Source organism: Bos indicus x Bos taurus, chromosome 26 (genome assembly GCF_003369695.1).
Source record: "Bos indicus x Bos taurus breed Angus x Brahman F1 hybrid chromosome 26, Bos_hybrid_MaternalHap_v2.0, whole genome shotgun sequence".
NCBI classification, from domain to species: Eukaryota; Metazoa; Chordata; class Mammalia; order Artiodactyla; family Bovidae; genus Bos; species Bos indicus x Bos taurus.
Genome location: NC_040101.1, coordinates 45764580 through 45788087, shown reverse-complemented (window position 1 = coordinate 45788087; position 23508 = coordinate 45764580). Strand labels below are relative to the sequence as shown.

Sequence of the window (23508 nt, the reverse complement as noted above, 5' to 3'; positions counted from 1 at the left end):
ACAGGCAGGACTGATTTACACTCTTTCAAGACTAGGGTATTTCTGTTTATTTAAAAAAAACTTATAAGTATGTTTTGCTATTTATTTTCTTATATGTTTGTTGCTTCTTTGTTCTAGGTTTTAAGCCAATAAGTGAACACAGATAAACTGTTTACCTTTTCAAAGATAAATTTCTATTTTCTAGAATTATTATCACTCCATATTGTGACATCCCCCCAAATTCCTTTTTCTAAGGCTATAAATCTAAGCTAGAACACTGTTTCTAATTTAGAAACTTTTTTAAAAATCAGTCCAATATTCACTTTTACAACTTTTGAGCTTTTAGAGTTAAAAACAAGTCAGACTATTGTATGGCTTTTTGTGTTAATTTGACTCTTGGTCTGCAGAGAAGATACTGGGTATTCTGACCAATAGTATTTGGTGAACTACACTGTAAGTGGTACTATCAATGAGTTACTGAAAATTTAGTATGAGTTAGCATATAGCTCTTCAGTAAAGAGAATGAAATACGCATATGCCCTGATTGGCTAACGGTTTAGAATGCATAAGTCCTAGATTATTTAGAAATCAAAATGAATGCATTTAACAAAAAAATGATTTTCAGGGATAATTATAACAGCTTACAGATTGAATCAGAATATCTCTAACTTCAACCTCCTACCCCTTTAAGTGAATACCTTAACTGTACTGTCATACTAACATCTGTACTGTGGAATATCTATCGCTTCAATATCTGTCAAACAGTTGTTCTATTGGCCATTTTAAGCAGTTGGCTCACTGGTAGGGTTATTTCCTAGAACTTCTCTTCCTGCATTCCCAATGCTTACTTTATGACTTATGTTGTATAACCATTCCCTTCAAGAGTTGAGAAGCCAAAATTTGAATCTGTGTATGTTTTCAACTAATTATAGTACAGATTATTATGAAACAGATCAGTAGAAAGTGTATTTTAAAAAATGTGAGTAAAGTGAGGAGGCAGTGAGAAGTGGTCTCCAAAAACTAAGGAAGAACAATTTCCTTAATCACAGAAGAATTTCTGAAAACATGTTTAAATCTTGACTTCAAACAATCCACGTTTTGTAAAAATGAAAAATGAGAGCATGTCTTGAATATAATGATAAATTCATTAGAACCATATCATTTTTTTGTGTGCCCTACCCTTCTTCCTAATGAACCTGATTGTATATAAATGTGACTGGGGAGAAAAAGAGGGACAATTTAAAACAAGGTTAAATTTGTTAAAATGAATTGTGTAATACTTAAAATTCTTCAGAACCGTAAATGACTCTTTTGCTATGTAGCTTAACCCAAAAAAATATTTATAGATTTTTATTTATTAAGATTATTAAGTTTGATGTTAATTGAAACAATGATGAAATTAAAGCACATTAATTATGTTCCAAAATAAATAGTCAAAATATCACTTAATGCTGTTAATAGCTATCACATGACTAATAAATTGTATCCCAAGGTAACCGGTTTTAAGCTGTGACCTTTTTTTCTCTCTTTTCAATCATAATCTACTTTTTCCACCTGAATTATTTCCTAAACCTTTTTCTATTCTAATTTCCTTTGGCAGCAACAACAACTGCTGAGGCCTTCTCTTCTTAAACCAGAGGTATCAATTTTCTTTTTCTTTTCTACCTTCACTGAGTCTTCAACATACTTAATGTGACTTTGAGGCCTATTTCACATGTGGGCAAGAGTGTGTGGCTACAGCATGACATAATTTTATAAGGCAAAGAAAAGGTGGTTTTAAATGAAATCAAATAAGCAAATAAGCAAGCAACTCAACTCCCTTCTGCTTTCTGGTGACTGAAGTTCCAAATTTTTAGCTTCACTCTCTGGAAATCAGGTAAATAAGACCTTTGTTTATATTAAAGGCAAACAAGCATTAAATGAGACAAGTCATGAACCTGATCTGCTGCTTGTCAGTGAGTCTAGATTCATCAGAACTGTTCTTGAGATCAGATTTAGGTCAGGGAAAATCTGAGAAATAATGGTGACATCCATGCTGAGATAACAAAGGTAGAAACTTGGTTGTGATAAACAGACTTTAATCATTGAAATGTGATTCAGAATACTGTCTTTGGGCAGTCTATTTTAAAATACCTTATGAAATTTTCTCCTGCAATGAGAAAATGTATTTTGAGTTATATAATAAATGCATGTCATTTTTATTTATTTATTACTTTATATACTTCCTAAATTGAAAGAAATAAAGTAATGGAAATTTTAAATACCTTCTTCCTTTGGAAAATGTAAAATTTTATAATCTCCACTTAAAAAAAGTACTCTGTTTATTGCTACTTCTCAACAATAGAATCTTAACTTTGCTAAAGACAGGCATTTTGTGGATAGAATTCACTCCCCAAATTGAGAGGTCAGTGGCAGAAATATTCAAATGTTAGGAATTTTATAAAAAATTTCCATAGAAGGACTTCTCTGGTAGTCCAGTGGTTAAGAATCTACCTTCCAATGCAGGGGACTTGGGTTAAATCACTGGTCAAGGAACTAAAATCCCACATACCATAAAATTAAAAAAATAATAAATTAAAAATTTATGTGAATACTTCTCCATAGATTGTTGAATCAGATACCTCAGAGTTGAAATCCAAATGCCAGTTACTGTATATAAAGCGTTAGTCAAACTACACGTCCTCCTTATGCTCATTGATTTCATCTTTTATGGGATGTTGGCAGGAATATAAAATATATAAACCTCTAACTCAACAACTGGGGCATAGTGGGAAGAAATTCAGTAATGGTAGTAAATTTTTTTCTGTTTTTTGCATCGTTAGAGTTCAGTCGCTCAGTCATGTTCGACTATTTGCTACCCCATGAATCACAGCACACCAGGCCTCCCTGTCAATCACCGACTCTCAGAGTTCACTCAGACTCATGTCCATCGAGTCGGTGATGCCATCCATCCATCTGATCCTCTGTCATCCCCTTCTCCTCCTGCCCCCAGTACCCCAGCATCAGGGTATTTTCCAATGAGTCAACCTTCGCATGAGGTGGCCCAAGTATTGGAGTTTCAGCTTTAGCATCAGTCCTTCCAATGAACATCCAGGACTGATCTCCTTAGGATGGACTGGTCAGATCTCCTTGCAGTCCAAGGGACTCTCAAGAGTCTTCTCCAACACCATAGTTCAAAAGCATCCGTTCTTCGGCGCTCAGCTTTCTTCACAGTCCAATTCTCACATCCATACATGACCACTGGAAAAACCATAGCCTTGACTAGACGGACCTTTGTTGGCAAAGTAATGTCTCTGCTTTTTAATATGCTATCTAGGTCGGTCATAACTTTTCTTCCAAGGAGTAAGCATCTTTTAATTTCATGGCTGCATAAGGCAGTTCTATTTCCAGTTTTTTAAGGAATCTCTACACTGTTCTCCATAGTGGCTGTACTAGTTTGCATTCCCACCAACAGTGTAAGAGGTTTCCCTTTTCTCCACACCCTCTCCAGCATTTATTGCTTGTAGACTTTTGGATAGCAGCCATTCTGACTGGCATGAAATGGTACCTCATTGTGGTTTTGATTTGAATTTCCCTGATAATGAGTGATGTTGAGCATCTTTTCATGTATTTGTTAGCCATCTGTATGTCTTCTTTGGAGAAATATCTGTTTAGTTCTTTGGCCCATTTTTTGATTGTGTCATTTATTTTTCTGGAATTGAGCTACAGGAGTTGCTTGTATATTTTTGCAATTAGTTCTTGGTCAGTTACTTCATTTGCTATTATTTTCTCCCATGCTAAAGCCTGTCTTTTCACCTTGCTTATAGTGTCCTTTGTTGTGCAGAGCTTTTAATTTTAATTAGGTCCCATTTGTTTATTTTTTCTTTTATTTCCAATATTCTAGGTGGTGGGTCATAGAGGATCCTGCTATTATTTATGTCGGAGAGTGTTTTGCCTATGTTCTCCTCTAGGACCTTTATAGTTTCTGGTCTTATGTTTAGATCTTTAATACATTTTGAGTTTATGTTTGTGAATGGTGTTAGAAAGTGTTCTAGTTTCATTCTTTTACAAGCGGTTGACCAGTTTTCCGGCACCACTTGTTAAAGAGATTGTCTTTTCTCTTTGTATATTCTTGCTTCTGTTGTCAAAGATAAGGTGTCCATAGGTGTGTGGATTTATCTCTGGGCTTTCTATTTTGTTGCATTAATCTATTTTTCTGTCTTTTTGCCAGTACCATACTGTCTTGATGACTGTGCCTTTGTAGTAGAGACTGAAGTCAGGCAGGTTATTCCTCCATTTCCATTCTTCTTTCTCAAGATTGCTTTGACTGTTCGAGGTTTTTGTATTTCCATACAAATTGTGAGTTTGTTCTAGCTCTGTGAAAAATACTGTTGGTTGTTTGATAGGAATTGTATTGAATCTATAGATTGCTTTGTGTAGTATACTCATTGATTCTTCTGATCCATGAATACAGTATATTTCTCCATCTATTAGTGTCCTCTTTGATTTCTTTCACCAGTGTTTATAGTTTTATATATATAGGTCTTTAGTTCCTTTTGTAGATATATTCCTAAGTATTTTATTCTTTTTGTTGCAATGGTGAATGGAATTGTTTCCTTGTGTTTCTATTTTCTCATTATTAGTGTATAGGAATGCAAGGGATTTCTGTATTTTGATTTTATATCCTGCAACTTTTCTATATTCATTGATTAGCTCTAGTAACTTTCTGGTGGACTCTTTAGGGTTTTCTATGTAGAGGATCATGTCATCTGCAAACAGTGAGAGTTTTACTTCTTCTTTTCCAATATGGATTCCTTTTATTTCTTTCTCTGCTCTGATTGCTGTGGCCAAAACTTCCAAAACTATGTTGAATAGTAGTGGTGAAAGTGGGCACCCTTGTCTTGTTCCTGACTTTAGGGGAAATGCTTTCAATTTTTCACCATTGAGGATAATGTTTGCTATGGGTTTGTCATATATAGCTTTTATTATGTTAAGGTATGTTCCTTCTATTCCTGCTTTCTGGAGAGTTTTTATCATAAATGGATGTTGAATTTTATCAAAGGCTTTCTCTGCATCTATTTAGATAATCATATGGCTTTTATTTTTCAATTTGTTACTGTGGTGTATTACATTGATTGATTTGCGGGTATTGAAGAATCTTTGCATCCCTGGGATAAAGCACACTTGGTCATGGTGTATGATCTTTTTAATGTGTAGTTGGATTCTCTTTGCTAGAATTTTGTTAAGGATTTTTGCATCTATGTTCATCAGTGATATTGGCCTGTAGTTTTCTATTTTTGTAGCATCTTTGCCAGGTTTTGGTATTAGTGTGATGGTGGCCTCATAGAATGAGTTTGGAAGTTTACCTTCCTCTGCAATTTTCTGGAAGAGTTTGAGTAGGATAGGTGTTAGCTCTTCACTAAATTTTTGGTAGAATTTAGCTGTGAAGCCATCTGGATCTGGGCTTTTGTTTACTGGAAGATTTATGATTACAGTTTCAATTTCCATGCTTGTGATGAGTCTGTTAAGATTTTTTATTTCTTCCTGGTTCAGTTTTGGAAAGTTGTACTTTTCTAAGAATTTACCCATTTCTTCCAAGTTGTCCATTTTATTGGCATATAATTGCTGATAGTAGTCTCTTATGGTTCTTTGTATTTCTGTGTTGTCTGTTGTGATCTCTCCATTTTCATTTCTAATTTTATTGATTTGATTTTTCTCCCTTTGTTTCTTGATGAGTCTGGCTAATGGTTTGTCAATTTTATTTATCCTCTCAAAGAACCAGCTTTTGGCTTTATTGATTTTTGCTATGGTCTCTTTTATTTCTTTTGCATTTATTTCTGCCCTAATTTTTAAGATTTCTTTCCTTCTACTAACCCTGGGGTTCTTTATTTCTTCCTTTTCTAGTTGCTTTAGGTGTAGAGGTAGGTTATTTATTTGACTTTTTTCTTGTTTCTTGAGGTAAGCTTGTATTGCTATGAACCTTCTTCTTAGCACTGCTTTTACAGTGTTCCACAGGTTTTGGGTTGTTGTGTTTTCATTTTCATTTGTTTCTATGCATATTTTGATTTCATTTTTTATTTCTTCTGTGATTTGTTGGTTATTCAGCAGCATGTTGTTCAGCCTCCATATGTTGGATTTTTTAATACTTTTTCTCCTGGAATTGACATCTAATCGTAATGCATTGTGGTCAGAAAAGATGCTTGGAATGATTTCAATTTTTTTTTGAATTTACCAAAGCTAGATTTATGGCCTAGGATGTGATCTATCCTGGAAAAGGTTCATGTTCACTTGAGAAAAATGTGAAATTCATTGTTTTGGGGTGAAATGTCCTGTAGATATCAATTAGATATCAATTAATATCTTCTGCTTCTGTTAGGTCCATACCATTTCTGTCCTTTATTGAGCCCATCTTTGCATGAAGTTTCCCTTGGGTTTTCTAATTTTCTTGAAGAGATCTCTAGTCTTTCCCATTCTGTTGTTTTCCTCTTATTTCTTTGCAATGATTGCTGAGAAAGGCTTTCTTATCCCTCCTTGCTATTCTTTGGAACTATGCATTCAGATGCTTATATCTTTTCTTTTCTCCTTTGCTTTTCACAGCTATTTATAAGGCCTCCTCAGACAGCCATTTGGCTTTTTTTGCATTTCTTTTCCATGGGGAAGGTCTTGATCCCTGTCTCCTGTACAATGTCATGAACCTCTGTCCATAGTTCATCAGGCACTCTGTCTATCAGATCTAGGACCTTAAATCTATTTCTCATTTCCACTGTAAGGGATTTGATTTAGGTCATACCTGAATGGTCTAGTGGTTTTCCCTACTTTCTTCAATTTAAGTCTGAATTTGGCAATAAGGAGTTTATGATCTGAGCCACAGTCAGCTCCCGGTCTTGTTTTTGCTGACTGTATAGAGCTTCTCCATCTTTGGCTGCAAAGAATATAATTAATCTGATTTCAGTATTGACCATCTGGTGATGTCCATGTACAGAGTTTTCTCTTGTGTTGTTGGAAGACAGTGTTTGCTGTAACCAGTGCGTTCTCTTGGCAAAGTGTGTGTATCTCTCTATTAGTCTTTGCCTTGCTTTATTCCGTATTCCAAGGCCAAATTTGCCTGTTATTCCAGGTGTTTCTTGACTTCCTACTTTTGCATTCCAGTCCCTTATAATGAAAAGGACACCTTTTTGGGGTGTTAGTACTAAAAGGTCTTGTAGGTCTTCATAGAACCATTCAACTTCAGCTTCTTCAGCATTGCTGATTGGGCCACAGGCTTAGATTACCATGATATTGAATGATTTGCCTTGGAAATGAGCAGAGATCATTCTGTCGTTTTTGAGATTGCATCCAAGTACTGCATTTCAGACTCTTTTGTTGACCATGATAGCTACTCCATTTCTTCTAAGGAATTCCTGCCCACAGTAGTAGATATAATGGCCATCTGAGTTAAATTCACTCATTCCAGTCCATTTTAGTTCGCTGATTCCTAGAATGTTCCTGTTCACTCTTGCCATCTCCTTTTTGACCACTTCCAATTTGCCTTGATTCATGGACCTGACATTCCAGGTTCCTATGCAATATTGCTCTTTACAGCATTGGACCTTGCTTCTATCACCAGTCACATCCACAACTGGGTATTGTTTTTGCTTTGGCTCCATCCCTTCATTCTTTCTGGAGTTATTTCTCCACTGATCTCCAGTAGCATATTGAGCACCTACTGACCCGGGGAGTTCCTCTTTCACTATCCTGTCATTTTGCCTTTCATACTGTACCTGGGGTTCTCAAGGCAAGAATACTGAAGTGGTTTTCCATTCCTTTCTCCAGTAGACCACATTCTGTCAGACTTCTCCACCATGACCCACTCGTCTTGGGTGGCCCCACATGGCATGGCTTAGTTTCACTGAGTTAGACAAGGCTGTGGTCCATGTGATCAGATTGGCTAGTTTTCTGTGATTATGGTTTCAATATTCTGCCCTCTGATGCTCTCTCGCAACACCTACCATCTTACTTGGGTTTCTCTTACCCTGGAAGTGGGGTATCTCTTCACGTCTGCTCCAGCAAAGTGCAGCCGCCCCTCCTTACCTTGAACATGGAGTAGCTTCTCTTGGCCCTCCTGTGCCTGCGCAGGCTCCCCTGGTGGCTCAGCTGGTTAAGAATCCGCCTGCAATGTGGGAGACCTGGGTTTGATCCCTGCATTGGGAAGATCCCTTGGAGAAGGGAAAGGCTACCTGCTCCAGTATTCTGGCCTGGAGAATTCCGTGGACTATATATCCATGGGGTCTCAAAGAGTCAGACACAACTGAGTGACTCTCACTCTCACTTTCATGCATCATTACACTTACAATTTGGTCAATAAGATACTAGATTGATTATATGCCTTCTCTGTGTGGTCAGCAAAAATGAATTTTAAAAATAACATTAAGCAGTTTATCTTCCCATAAAAGCACCTTTTAGTAAGATACTTGGCATAATTCACCTGCTATGGGAATGGCAACAAGGACTGTATGGAACAGCAAAAAAGACCAACATTCCACTTTTCTTTTCAGTCTGACTCAGGATCTTAGGGCTTCCCTGGTGGCTTAGTTGGTAAAGAATCTGCCTGTTGTGTGGGAGACCTGGGTTCAATCCCTAGGTTGGGAAGATCCTCTTGAGGAGGGCATGACATTCCAGTCTAATATTCTTGCCTGGAGAAATCCCTTGAACAGAGGAGACTGGCAGGCTTAATGGTGGAGTTCTTCCTCCATTTTCTCTTTTTCTGAAGAGATGATGCTTTAATAGGTGATATAAGTATCCAGGAGGGACCTTTCAGAGCATTCACTTCCACCAGCTCTCATCTCTCCCTATAGAGATTGATTAAATTGATGATTGAGTATGTGGGTTCCTCCCTAGTTGCTTCCATCCTTCTGTTACTTTTTTTAAGTCATTTGATGCCAGATATATATATTTAGCTAACAAGACCTGAGTTTTATTTACCAGTCAAGAAAAAAGAGAAGTACGTGTCTGTAAAGAAAATTGATTCTTTTAAAATTTAAAATCCACTCAGTCACATTGTGCTCAGTTGCTTCTGTCATGGCCAACTCTTTGTGACCTCATATACTGTAGCCAGGATCCTCTGTACATAGATTAGCGAGGCAAGAATACAGAAGTTGTAATTTCTTTCCCCAAGGGGTCTTCCCTATACCTTCCTGCCACTCCTGCATTCGCAGGCAGGTTCTTTTACCACTTTTACCACTGGGAACCCCCTTCAGTAGCATATATTTCCATAAATAGTTTTCATTATTGCTAAAAGCTATTAAAATTTAACTTTAAAAACTTTTATTGTTTTTAATTGCCATAAGATCACGTACTTTGAAATCTTTCCTCTTTTAAGTGCACAATACAGTATTGCCAACTGTAAGTTCAATGCTGTATAGCAATCTCTAAACTTTTTCATTGTGCTTAATTGAAACAATATCTGCTAAATAGCAAGTTCACATTTGCTCCCGTCCCCATCTCCTGCCTGGGGCTTCCCTGGTGACTCAGATGGTAAAGAATCTGCCTGCAATGCCAGAGACTCGGATTCGATCCCTGAGTTGGGAAGATCCCCTGGAGAAGGCAAATGGCAACCCACTCCAGTATTCTTGCCTTGAGAATTCCTAGGACAGAGGAGCCTGGCAGGCTACAGTCCATGGGGTTGCAAAGAGTAGGACACGACTGAGCCACTAACACTTTCACCATCCCTTGGCATCATAATTTTCCTTTCTGTTTCTATAAGACTGACTATTTTAGATACCTTGTGTAAGTGGGATCATGTAGGATATGTCCTTCTGTGACTGGCTTATTTCATCAATGAGGTAGCAAATGACAAGACTTCCTTTTTTTTTGTTGTTGTTAAAGCCTGACTAATACTCCCTTATATATATGTACCACATTTTTTTCATATCAATACATTCTTCCATTTATGGACATTTAGATCTCAACCTCAGAAGCATTTGGCAGTCTTTGCTCAGTCTTCCCATGCATTAGATTAAATGTGCATTGGCCAAGACGTTAAGTATTACTTCTGAGACCTTTTGGCTTCATCTAAATTAGTATAATTACATTGGATTTTGAATGCCTCAAAAGTCTAAGCCTATCAGTATGAAAAAGTTTTTTGTTTTGTTTTAAGTATTTAATTTTAATAAGTCAAATTTAGATTTTAACTTTGTCCCAGTTTCTTATTGGTCTGAATTGACTTCATTTCAAACCTTTTTCCTGTAATAAACATTTCTTGAAATAAAAATACAGACATAAAATTATATTGTGCCGTGAAATGAATTTTTACAGAGGTCTCATGTCTTACTAGCTCTCCAGAATCCCTCCACATTAACACTTAGATATTGTTTCTCCTTTCACTCACACTCACCTAGCTTTTGTTTCCAAGATAAATGTTTAACTGTTTTTGTTGTTTAGTCATTAAGTTGTGCCCAACTCTTTGTGACCCCATGAACTATAGCCCTCCAGGCTCCTTTGTCCATAGGATTTCCCAGGCAAGAATACTAGAATTGGATGTCATTTTCTTCTCCAGGGGATCTTTCCAACCCAGAAACCAAACCCACACCTGCTGCATTGGCAGGAGGATTCAATACGTATAGTTAATTTTGGCTTTATCAAGGTATAAGTGACAAATTACATTGTAAAATATTTCAAGTGTACATTCTGGTGTTTTGATATATGTATACACTGTGAAAGGGCTTCCCAGGTGGCTCAGTGGTAGACAATCTGCTTGCCAATGCAAGAGTTGCAAGAGATGCGTGTTGGATCCCTGGGTTGGGAAGATCCCCTGAAGGAGGAAATGGTAACCCACTCCAGTATTCTTGCCTGAAAAATCCAATGGACAGAAGAGCCTGACAGGCTATAGTCCATGGGGTCTCAAAGAGAGGACATGACTGAGCACGCACACATGCATGCATACACTGTGAAAGGTCTAACGTATCTGTCCTCACATATTTATCTTATATTTTTACTCATTATTTTTTGTGAGATCATTTACGTTGTACCCCCTGAGCAAATGTCAATCGTACAGTATAGGATTATAACTCTAGTCACCATGTTTTACATTTGATGCTTGACCTTATACACCTTAGAGCTGAAAGTTTGTGCACTTTCACAAACCTTTCATCATTTTGTCTACTCAGTAATCATTTTTCTACTGTTTCTGTGAATTCAGTTTTTAATTTGTTTTCTATTGTTTTTAGATTCCAAATATAAGTAATACCGTATAGTTTTGTATGCCTGACTTGTTTCACTGAGTATAATGCCCTCAAGATCCATTTCATGTTGTCATCACAAATGGAAGGAGTTCCTTTTCTAAAAATAGCCGTTTGTCAGAAGCAATATTGTAGCCAAATGCGGTTTATCCGAAGTATGATTATTGCTAACAAAAAAATTTTCACCTAACTGGTAATAACCAGGTAGGTTTGTCTGTTTTTGAAGTTTATAGAAATAGGATAATATAGAATCATATGTTTCATTTTGTACCTGACTTCTTTTGCTCATCATTCTGTCAGGGAGATTCATCTCTATTGTGTGATGTAGCCGTGTGTTTATCTCATGGCCTTTGGTATCAGTTCCAGCTTGGGGCTGTTATAAAAGATGTATTTTGGTGCACAATTTTACATATTTATATTGGGCACATAGACTAAGTTAAATTGAATTTGTGTGAAAAGAGAAATGTATATTTTTACTTCAGTATTATTCCCAAACCTTTCCCAAACGGTTTTGCTAATTCATAATCTCTCCGGAATATGAGAGTTCTAGTTGTGCCAAGTCCCTTACCCAGCATGGTATTGCTGATCTACACAAACACACACACACATATTACTTTTAACTTGTCTTATGAGTAAACTGAATCCATTTTAACATCAAAACTGGATTCCTTTGCAATGAATTCACAAACTATTTGTAACTGCAAAGTCAACAGATAGTACATTTAGTAGAGGGGTTGCAAGCTCATAAAAATCTAGGGAGGTAATGTAAGTAAATAGAGTTTATTCAATGTAAGAAGAGAGTAATGGGGCACCCTATTGCGACTGTGAGTGTGGTTGTAAAAATACTCTGGTTGAGAACACAGCAGTAACCAGGAAAGAACATGATTGCTGTAGGGAAAAATACCACCAACTAAATTCATGACATATAAAAATATGAGCCCAGAGTTGCTATCTTTATATTTTCTGAAAGAAATCAGAAATCCAGATTTTTAACAGCATTTTCTGATTAGAAATTGAGTAACTAATCACATTTTAAAAATGATGTTTGCCAAACAAAGCACAAATTAGGGCTAGCTCTCTTTCCATCATGCAGGCTGTGAATATCCATACTTTTTAAGTGATATATTAGTATCCCCAGAGGACTTGTTTTCCTGACATATTATACCTGGATCAACAAAATTAGTTCTTATAAATAGTATATGATATCAGAAATAATATTCCACTGGTTTTCCTGTGGATACCTAAACTCTTGTTTCCTTTTCTTATTTCATTGACAATTAATTTGGTAAAACCTTGACAGTTCAACTTATTTAAATGTTAAAATAAAATAAAAAGAGAAATTTAGTGAAACTGAATTTAGTAGTTATTTAAAGCTAATTTTATATGTATGACTCAGGAAAAATATCTTCCCATTAAGTGTTGAATGACAAAAATCAGTAGAGTCTGGAATTTAGAATTGGAAACCTTGAAAGGGCCTGTGGTCTGACAAATTTCTTTCTTTTCTTTCTTTTTTTAGGAAAAATAATTAAATTCATAATTAGCATCCTTGAAGATATGTCACATATTAGCACATTTTTATTAATATATAAATGATTGTTTTCAAATCCTTTCTTAAGAATAGGTTTTGATGAAGCAAAGAGCTCTTGATAATAGAGAAATGTTACTAGGATGATGAAACAGTGATGAAACAGATAATGTTATAATTTTCTTCATCGCTAAAGTCTACTAATAATATGTTAAATAGGTTGAACTATTAACTGTCTATTGATAGTTTTAAAAAGTATCTGAAAACAAATGATATATGCTTATCTGTAATCTTTGACAGATTTACCATTCAAAAAACTTTACTTTCCCCCTCCCAAGTTCTAATAACATAAATTAATTTTGTGTATAATAGCTACAGACTATATATATATATGTGCTTTAGTATGTTTAACTAACATTTGTAACTAAAATTATTTTGGCAGCAGCATTTTGAGAGTCATCGAGCACTAGGTCGGGAAAACAAACTTTGAGCTGAAATGTGATAATTTATTTTCAAATGTGATTTCTCTCTTTGAATAATAGGAGTTATCCATGGAGTCTGGAATTGATCCTGGCCAGGAATATGGACAAGATTATTACAGTTATGAGCATGGGTACATCTTCAGATTTTTTATCCAGTATCTTAATATTTTTATGAATAATAGCATGTTATTAAGGGATTATTATTATTAGCATTTTTATGAGTGTCATTTCATCCATTTCATGTTTGAAAATGAGTTATGTGTCTAGTTTTAGCTTCAATCAAGCTTAACCATTTTTTCTATATTGAATTCTGTTTTGATGTTTATATTGATATTGACTACAATTTGAAAAATGCAATAAAATTGTTCAAATTATTTAAATGAGGAATAGAAGTCAAACATATTTGCTCAATTCCTGAATTCACCATTTCTTTCATATGAGATATTTAACATTTTATCTAACCAGTCAGCCTCAAGATTTGCCCAAAAGAAATTCATAAGAAAACACAGTTTAGAATCCAGAAATGAGCATTTCAAAAGTCATTTCTACAGACATAAGTTAACTGTTTTCTACAGTAGAGCAAAATAAATATAATCCCATATCATATTTGAAGCAGAAATTTAAACTTAGAATTTATGTTCTGAATAAGCTATCTTTCAGAAAGAATCTGTTTGGTGCCTTAAATTGTTCAGTCAGTCAAGGAAAAATATTCCTTTCTCTTCACTCTTATCTCTCCTAAAACTTCAAACTGAAATTTTAAGATTAATTTCCTTTTCTTGTTATTCCAGGGTACCTTATGGCAAAAGTCACTGGTCATCAGGTTGTAGTTCTTTCCCTATGGTTTTATAACTAGTGTACCAGAAGCCAATAGGTGCTGTAAAAATATCTGGTGCTTGAATGGTGAAGAAAAAGAAGGAAACAGAGATCAATCGTAGTTATACAGATCACATGAAGAAATGTTGAAAGTTGTAAGTTTCTGTTACAGGTATGAAATGCCTCAATATGGAAGTCGTCGTCGTCTGTTACCACCAGCTGGACAAGAGGAATATGGTGAGGTGGTTGGTGAGGCTGAAGAGGAATATGAGGAGGAAGAGGTAACTACTATAATATTTTATGTAATGTTAACATTCCAAGGAAATAGCAACCCACTCCAGTATTCTTGCCTGGACAATCCCATGGACTGAGGAGCCTGGCAGGCAATAGTTCATGGGGTCACAAAGAGTCGGACAAGATTGAGTGACTTCACTTTAACATTCCAAAAAGAATATTTTTAGCCCTATTTGAATAGCAGCCTACAAAACATTTCAAATATCAAAAATCCTATTCATTTAGTACCTGTTTTCCATAGAAATTTAATAACACTAGCCATTCCATTGTCTTGTCTATAGAAAGACATTAATTTATATATAAATTTAATTTATTTATATAAAATATTAATTTGAAATAAAACAAAAATAAAAAATTCTAAATGCTATTAAATAATGGTAATATTATAATCAAATAGGTTAAAACATATTTTGCAAAATAAAATGCTCCCACATTGTCTAGCAAACCTAAAAATCATTAAAAAGTACAATCTCCATCTTTTAATTATAAGAGAAAAATAAAACATCACCAGTATTCTTAATGGAATTGTGTCATTTAAGTCTAAATTACCACAAATTCATTTATATAAAATCCTTATACTTTGCCTGAAATATTCACTTGGAATGTGCTGTGCTCACTCAGTCATGTCTGACTCTTTGCAGTCCCATGCACTGTAGCCTGCTAAACCCCTCTGTCCATGAAATTTTCCAGGCAAGACTACTGAAACAGGTTACTATTTCCTACTCCAAGAGATCTTCCCAACCCAGGGATCAAACCAGAGTCTCTTGTGTCTCCTGCATTGGCAGGCAGATTCTTTACCACTACTGTGACCTGGGAAGCCCTCACTTGGAATACTGATGCAGATATTTAAAACAAAAAAAAAAATTAATGTCACTGTAGTTTTACCCTGGTCAACACTTTAAAAATAGTCAAATATTTCATTAGCTATTCAGATAAGCTATCATAATTTCCAGATGGGTTAAAATTTTGTTAAAGCAAATGCATAACACTATTTAACCAAAGTCTAAGGATGGTAGGCTGCAGTCCATGGGGTCGCTAGGAGTTGGACACGACTGAGCGACTTCACTTTCACTTTTCACTTTCATGCATTGGAGGAGGAAATGGCAACCCACTCCAGTGTTCTTGCCTGGAGAATCCCAGGGATGGGGGAGCCTGGTGGGCTGCCATCTATGGGGTCGCACAGAGTCGGACACGACTGAAGCAACTTAGCAGCAGCAGCAACAGCAAGAATGGGAGAGAGAAGAGGAAATGATTAATTTATTTCTTTCTCTTTTGATCTAAGGTGAGAAAAAATTTTGAATAAGAAAAAGTGAGAAAACCTTAAATTTTGGTATTATAAGGTATAAGCTATAGTGGTTATTTCCTTGACCATCTTCTGTCTATATGCAGTGGGGTAAACAGTAGGGAATGATATGATTGTTCTCTAAAAACAGTTTTATAATTTGCATGAAGCTATCACCCTGTAGATTCACTCCTTCTTAACTTATGTGGGACAAGGTCATAGCATAATCTTTCCCCAGCTGACACTTCAATTGCATTTTCATGATTTTCAGGAAAAGGCAAAGAAAGTCAAACCAAAAGTTGAAATTAGAGAGCCTAGTGAGGAGGAAGAAGTAGTAGTCACTATTGAAAAGCCACCCCCAGCTGAACCAACATACACAACGTGGAAGAGAGCCAGGATATTCCCAATGATTTTTAAGAAAGTTAGAGGACTAGCTGATAAAAGAGGCATCATCGACCTTGAGGAGGAAGAGTGGCAGCGACGCCTTGAGGAAGAAGATAAAGATTATTTGAAACTAACTCTGGACCAAGATGAAGCTACAGAAAGCACGGTAGAATCAGAGGAGGAATCCTCAAGTGACTATACTGAGTACAGTGAAGAGGAATCCGAGTTCAGTGAGTCTGAGACTACGGAAGAGGAGTCTGAGTCAGAGACACCCTCTGAGGAGGAAGAAAGTTCTACCCCTGAATCAGAAGAGTCAGAATCCACAGAGTCAGAAGGGGAAAAGGCAAGGAAAAATATTTTTGTTGCAAGAAGAAGGCCTGTTGTTGAAGAGGTCAAGGAAGTCAAAGGTAGGAAAAAGGAGCCAGCTGAAGAGCCAGAAGAACTGAAGGTGGAAGAAGAGGAGGAATCCCCAGCAGAAGAACAGAAAAGTGAGCTGGCCCCTGTGGAAGAACCAACAGACCTCGGATCTCGAGACGTCACTGAGGAGGGCAGTGCAGAATCAGCTTCAGTGGAAGGAGGTGTTGAAAGTGAGGAAGAGTCAGAATCAAGTAGTATTAGCAGCAGTAGCGAAAGTCAGTCTGGAGGTCCTTGGGGCTTTCAGGTGCCAGAGTATGACCCAAGCAAGTATGCAAGCAAGAAGTCTCCAGGAGCAAACTCAGATGGTTACAACACAGCACTGTAAACGAGATCACAGTAGGTGAAAGTTTTGCAGTGATGAGTGCTCTTGTGTGCAGTGCTTTCTGTGTGTTCTCTGAAATGACATTTGAAGGGAGGAAATTGATTATAATTTTTATCTGACTTAAGATTAGAAGCACACCAGAGAAGCAGATATATATGCTATCCAAATAGATTTGTATATTAGAATATATTAGGGTAAATCTGCTTGATCTTTCCTATATTAGTAATTCAAAAGACATACAATCAGTTACTCAGTATTTAATATTTCATAATGTGATTTCTGTTAATGCAATGTGGAATTATGTATTGCCAGTGATGCTCTGGCTATTTGGAATGAATTTATGAATATATGCAGTGGCCTTTATACCATCTTTGTAACATAAATCCTTAGGACAAGCTACAACAAATGAGATCTCTGCAAGTCTACTTTTTCATGTATGTACATTTCAACTGGCAAACATATTATCAAAAACATCATAACCATGTTCAATTAGGTTTGTAGCTCACATTTTCAAATATTAGATTTTAAATGAAATAAAAACTAAAACTTATTACTATTTCCTTTCTCTTGTAGATAGGAATTAAAGTGGATTTGGAAAAAAATGAATTTTAAGTTATACATTTTTTCTGAGTAGATAACATAATAATTTTGAAATATAAACCTGGAAATCCAAAATTATGGCTTACTCAGTGCAACATGTTGGTAGTTCACATATCCCCAAAGTGTAATACTATTTCAAGAATAACCAAGTACTTTTTAACCTTTGTACCTTGTCATTTCTAATGTGGATTGTTAAAATAAAAATTGTGAAAATTTCCATTGTGTTCCAGCTGCTTACTAAAGGCAAATTTATGATCACTAATTTTCTATTTTGTGTATTACAAGATAAATTGTACAGGATGGGAAGATATTTTAACATATATTTAAATGGGATGAACCAGAAAACCAAGATGCAAGTGATTAAATGCATTAAGTTATACAAAATGCTTGACTAGTAATGGAGGATTAATTAGGAATTAGAATATTGTAAGTTTAAAAATATATTTCAAATATTAGGAATGCAAGTATGAATATGAACAGAATATACTAATAAAGAGGGGTGTTCCTTTCAACTTAACGTTCTGGAAAAGTATAGCAACTGTAAAACAATGGATCAGATACTTAAATATAACCAATATACACTTTTTTATGATAGATCAGTAATTTTACTTAAAAAAATAAAAGTACTTCCTGAAATGTCTACTTTCTAATCTAGCAATTTTCTTCAGAAATTATTAAGCTCTCAAACCAATGAAGAATTTGTGGAAAAGTAATTGATTATAAGATTTTTCCCTTTACCTTTGATACCTTTCTGTCGAAGGTTGTGAATTTCTCAGGCATTGTAATCTTTACCCTTTTAATTCCTTTGATAATGATTCATGTTTTTTGTTTTTTGTTTTTAATTTTGACAGTGGGCAAGAAAAAGGATGATCAAGTTAGTTGTTGATCGAGAGTATGAAACTAGCTCAACTGGAGAAGAGAGTGCTCCTGAATGTCAGAGAATACGTCTTCAGAATCCTAATATCCACAGTAATGTCAATGGCAATATATACATCGCACAGAACGGTTCTGTGGTGAGAACCCGCCGAGCCTGTCTCACTGATAATTTAAAAGTTACTTCCCCTGTTCGACTGGGGAGACACTTTAAGAAACTAGACAAGTTGGCAGTGACACATGAGGAGAACGTCCCCCTGAACACATTATCCAAGGGGCCGTTTTCTACTGAGAAAATGAACACAAGGCCAACTCTGGTGACATTTGCTCCTTGCCACATGGGGACTGACAGTACGGCAGTGAAGTCTTTGGGGAACAGGCTAAAAAGCACAGTTGAACAGGAGTCCATGGTTGACAGTAAGAACATCAAGGAGGCTCTGGAATTCCATAGTGACCACACGCAGTCAGATGAAGAGGAGCTTTGGATGGGTCCCTGGAACAATCTCCATATACCAATGACAAAACTGTGACTGATTTTTTAAAAAGTTATTTTAATTTTTACTTCAGTTTTTAATAAACTGCACTTTTTATTGTCACTGACAAAACAACGTATGGGGTTTATATCATGCACACAAGCTAAAACTTTGAACAATAGGCTTTAAAGCTTAAAAAGAGACAGATTTGCACTCACATTTGTATCAATTAATTATTCTTCCCAGAAAAATCCTTTTGGATAGATTCTCAATTCACTGTATAACATTATTTAAACATTTTGCTGTTTTGTTGGGTCTTTTTTTTTTCTCATTTTAATAAACAATAAATAATTTACTAAATAATCATTTATATTTTGTTGATTAACATAGATCATTTTTCATCTCTAGCTTCATGGAACTTGTTTTGGTACATGGAATTGTACTTTTCATAAGAAATGGGAAAAATTTATATTAGAGGATTTTACAGGTAACAGGTTTATATAGTTGCTGTCTATATCATCCTGACTTTTTAAATGAAAGATTGAATTACAAAGTGATATTTAACGGGAATCGTCTATAAATTATATAGAATCATGAACCTATTTTCCTTATTGTTCAATGGAAAGGTTTTCAAATTTTTACATATGTGTATGTTGACCTTTTAAATAACACCTGAAGTCATATCTTTCTTATAAATAGCATTTATAATTTTTCATGGTTAGCACACACACACTCTATAAACCATCTAGCCATACCAAACATAATAAGCAAGTTAGTATAGGCCTTTGAGATTAAATAATTATTTGGAGCATCAGAGCAAAATTCCTCGAGGTTAGAAAGGGTCAAACAGGCAATAATACATTTAGAACCACAATTTCAGTTTGGAAGATGTAGTAAGAACAGAGAAGTCTTGCCTTAATGTTACTGAACATGAATGTCTTATCAATTCAGTGTAAAGGAATTTGGTAGGGTCATGAATTTATATAATATGTGAAATGTCAATAAAAGCTATAAATCCATAGCTTCAAATGTATTATAATATTTCACTTTTCCCAGCTCCAGTTTATTTTTTAAATATTTTAATGCACATACTTATGTGCCTAAATTACAGACCAGAAAATGACCACCTGGGTCCTTTTTTTTTAATCAAAGAACACAGTCTTGATTTTTCACCATTGAACAAAGCACAGTGTTTCACTATTAACATAAATGAAAACAAAATATCCTTTCAGAAAAAGCCCCCAAAACTTGCCTTGGGTATTGCCTTGTTTCTAGATGTAAAAAAGATGAAACAATATAAGAAAATTCAGAATTTTATTGAGTGTGATTTAGTGTTTTATAGATGTAGTTCACTTCAAATTTTATACACTATTGACCAAGTTCACATTTCAATAAAAGTTTCTCATGCATGCTTATTATATGGTTGAAAGATTGAATAATGCATTACTATCTAGTTCCCTCCTGTATGTTTCATATTTTAAAACTTGTTTATTACAATACAACTTCCTTATTTCCAAAGGGAGTAAATTGTATGTAACATAAACTTACCAACTTTCATGAGTAGTATGGTTTAATTTCAAAAAGTTTTTGACATCAAATATAGTAACATCTCATATCACCATCATCTCAGAGTTTATTAAAAATATAGAATTTTGCTCACAACCCTAGGTCTGCTAAACAAGAATCTGTGTTTTCACAAGATCCCAAGGTGGCTTGTATGCATATTAAATTTTAGAAGTAAGTACCTACCACTGAACTCTAGGGCTTACACTTTAAAAACACCAAAGCGACTGTTTTTAGTATAAAATATTTCAGATAGAAGTTATATTAAGCATATCATATTTTCCAACTTGCTCAATCAGAAGTCACTAAATTTGTTAATAATTTCCTGATGTTCCAGAGTCATCACAACCAGCATCCTGATATTCTCTCTGCATATAGCTTATATATACATACTTTTTTTTCTTTCTCCAGTTTCAGGCTGTGACATTATCTAATTTTGTCACTGTTCCTCTCTCCAAATTTCACGTTCCATCTTATTTTGAATCTCCTGGTGAGAAAGTTTGTGTCTTTCTTTGTTTTGCTTGTCATTAAAAAAAAAAAATCATTTAACCTAAGATAGGGATAATGCATGGAATTCAAGCAAAAGTCTTGTGATTCCAGGAAGCTTTTCAAGGTCACTGTTGGGATCTGAGCATTGTTCTTGAAATCTAAAATCGGCAGAAGACTAACACTCCAATATATGAAATATCACTATAGTTTAATGTTCAGATTTTACAAGGAAATCAAGCTACTTAACAAACATATTTCAGCCATTTCAAGTTGACCATTTCAGTAAAATCAATCATGAAGTTAATATGTCCCTAAATTCGTGGACATATATAAAGATAAGCAGTATGTACACAGAGCAACCAAATCATATATTTGGTCAGTGTATTTTGAGGTAAAGTATGTATTGCAGCAAAAGCATTCCCAACTAACAGCATAAATCTGGACTGATTGAATAGAAACTTTGATAGGACTTTAAAACTCTTACTCAGGATTAAAATTGTGGAAACCAGGGGAGATACCCAATCATGTTTAAACTTAAGAATATTTCATGAAAGTGATGTTTCTATACAAATGTTTATAAAGAAAGTGGTTGTTATTTTTCTTAGATGGACATAGCAATTGATTGTGGTTGTTCTTAATCAGTACCAGCTTTCAATCAGACAGACGAAACAGCTGATTAAGATGAGAACAGACTAATATGACTGTATGCTAAGCCTGTTGATTTCATGAGACGGTCTTGTGGGCATGAAGGGCAAGGTGAGGAAGAATGAAAAAATGAATAAAAAATGAAAAGAATGAAAAATGAGTTACAGTGTCATGGGACATTTGTGACTCAAATATCATCAAATCATAGATGCTAATCTCTCTCTCTCTCAACTTCTCTTTTTCATTAATTACAAACTGTGAGAGTTGTCACTGAATGATAACTGTAGGCTGGCCAAAAGCATCTTTTTAAATACAGAAAAAAAGTTTGCCTTGAATTTTGTGTGTGATATGTTGTTCGTGTTATTAAAACATGTTGTTAACAGGAATGCTAAAACATGTTATATGTGCTAAGTGGTTCTTCCAAATGGGATATGGTAGCCACTATTAAAATATTGTTAATTGAGTTTATGTATTATAGAGCCAGAAAAAAATTGAATATCAATTCTTGAGGGAAGACATTTACTTTCTTTTACTTCATAAGCCTTGTCTTTTCTCTTGCTCTGCTTCACTTTCTTCACTTTTAGCCATGAGTGGGGCTTATATACCACTTCAATTAATTGGTAAAATAGAAAATAGGCAGAAATTTCTAATAATCAGTTCTCAGGGCAGATGCCCACTGGTGCCTGCAAATAACACAGCGATAAGGCTGAGAAATAAGTTCAAATAATACTGAGGACCTCTATTTTTTATTGATAGTTACTTTCTCTTCTCAAATGAGAACATGGATTCCTTTATTCTATTTTTTCCTCTCTTATTTTTGCATTCATTGACCTTGATCTTTATAATAATAATCTTTACTTTTTAGATTGGTATTTTTTCATTGCAGACTACTTTATATTTATGGTAAATTAAGGATATAATATGGAAGATTTGAAAACTGTCCATAGTTTGGAAAATTATCAGCACATTCACTACTTTCCAATTTCTTTTATCCAAATACCTACTTTTTTTTCTTAACAAATATTATGTTACCGTATGAAGAATATGAATTAGAAAATTTAAGTTAAAAATGCATTGTTACCTACTACACAACGTTTCAAAAATAAATTTCCATTTGAAAAAAGATGACCTCTCATTTTTCTGTCAGGTGGGGCTAAACATCAGTAACACTTTTCCTGTTTACATGGTTAGCATTTCAGTTTGATAATACAAAGTCCTGCTCTGCAAAGTCTTTGAACAGTGGAGAGAAATGATGTGTATTTTAAAACTATCATCCTTTCTTATGCATTTTAATCATGTATATGAGTTATCAAGTTCCAAGAAGAGTGAATGTGTTTCCTAACATTCCACCTATCCATTTATTTTTAAAGTAATTTTTATAATCATATAAACACTAAGATTTTTTACTTTTATATAATCAGTCAACATGTTCATACAAATGCTAAATGACTATAAATATATCAAGAATTATAGTCAACATGAAGTTACATTATGTCTCTTTAACATGATTAAGTTGGATGTTTCAGATTCATAATGTATACATTTCTATCTCTATCTAGCTAGCTAGCTAGGTAGCTAGCTATTCACCCACCTATCTAGATATGCTCATATTTCCCTGTATACATGCAGCTTACTTTAACTTATAATGCAGCTGGTGACATAATAACTTTAACTGTCTTTTATCTCAAACAGGATTGGGAAGAATAAGTTTTATAAAAATACTATCTTGAACATAGAGTTGATTCTTGGCCTTTTGCCCTTCTGCTCTTCATAATATGGAACAGAATTTTATTTATCTTTGTTTCTGATGCTCACACCAGAAAAATATCACATTAAATAGAATGAGTTAATTCTGCCTCTGTCACTGTGTGACCTTGTGCATGTCATTTGACAATTTATCCTATTAGGAAATGGCAATAATAATGTCTACCTCAATTAAGAGATAATATCAGATATTTGATCTGAACATAGTTTTCTATCTCTATAATGGAATACAGAGATGGAAAAGAGAATAGCAGATTAGAAAGATTTTTTTTAATTCTTCACAATATGTCTAGATTATAATATTTTACTTGCTAAATACCACTGTAAATTTTGTTGACCTATTACACTTAGTAGATATTCTAAGTTATTATAAAATACATCTTTCCTCTGCAGTCCTGAAAAATATTT

At 34.7% G+C, this 23508-nt stretch overlaps 1 protein-coding gene across 7 annotated transcripts in view; it reads left to right on the top strand.

The window, feature by feature from the left end:
• The window catches only part of PCDH15 (protocadherin related 15), a 1046857-nt gene extending 1024406 nt beyond the window's left edge, over positions 1-22451 (top strand). For 4 of the 7 annotated variants that reach the window (XM_027528919.1, XM_027528918.1, XM_027528917.1 and 1 more), the window contains 4 exons: positions 1580-1618; positions 13242-13312; positions 14167-14275; positions 18145-22451. In XM_027528919.1, the coding sequence (XP_027384720.1) occupies positions 1580-1618; positions 13242-13312; positions 14167-14275; positions 18145-18696 (771 nt within the window). In that variant the 3' untranslated portion in view covers positions 18697-22451. Of the gene's footprint in view, positions 1-1579; positions 1619-13241; positions 13313-14166; positions 14276-15841; positions 18122-18144 lie in introns of those variants that run through there. The other 3 variants (XM_027528921.1, XM_027528920.1, XM_027528924.1) reach the window with 2 other exon arrangements.
• The last annotated feature ends 1057 nt before the right edge of the window (positions 22452-23508 follow it).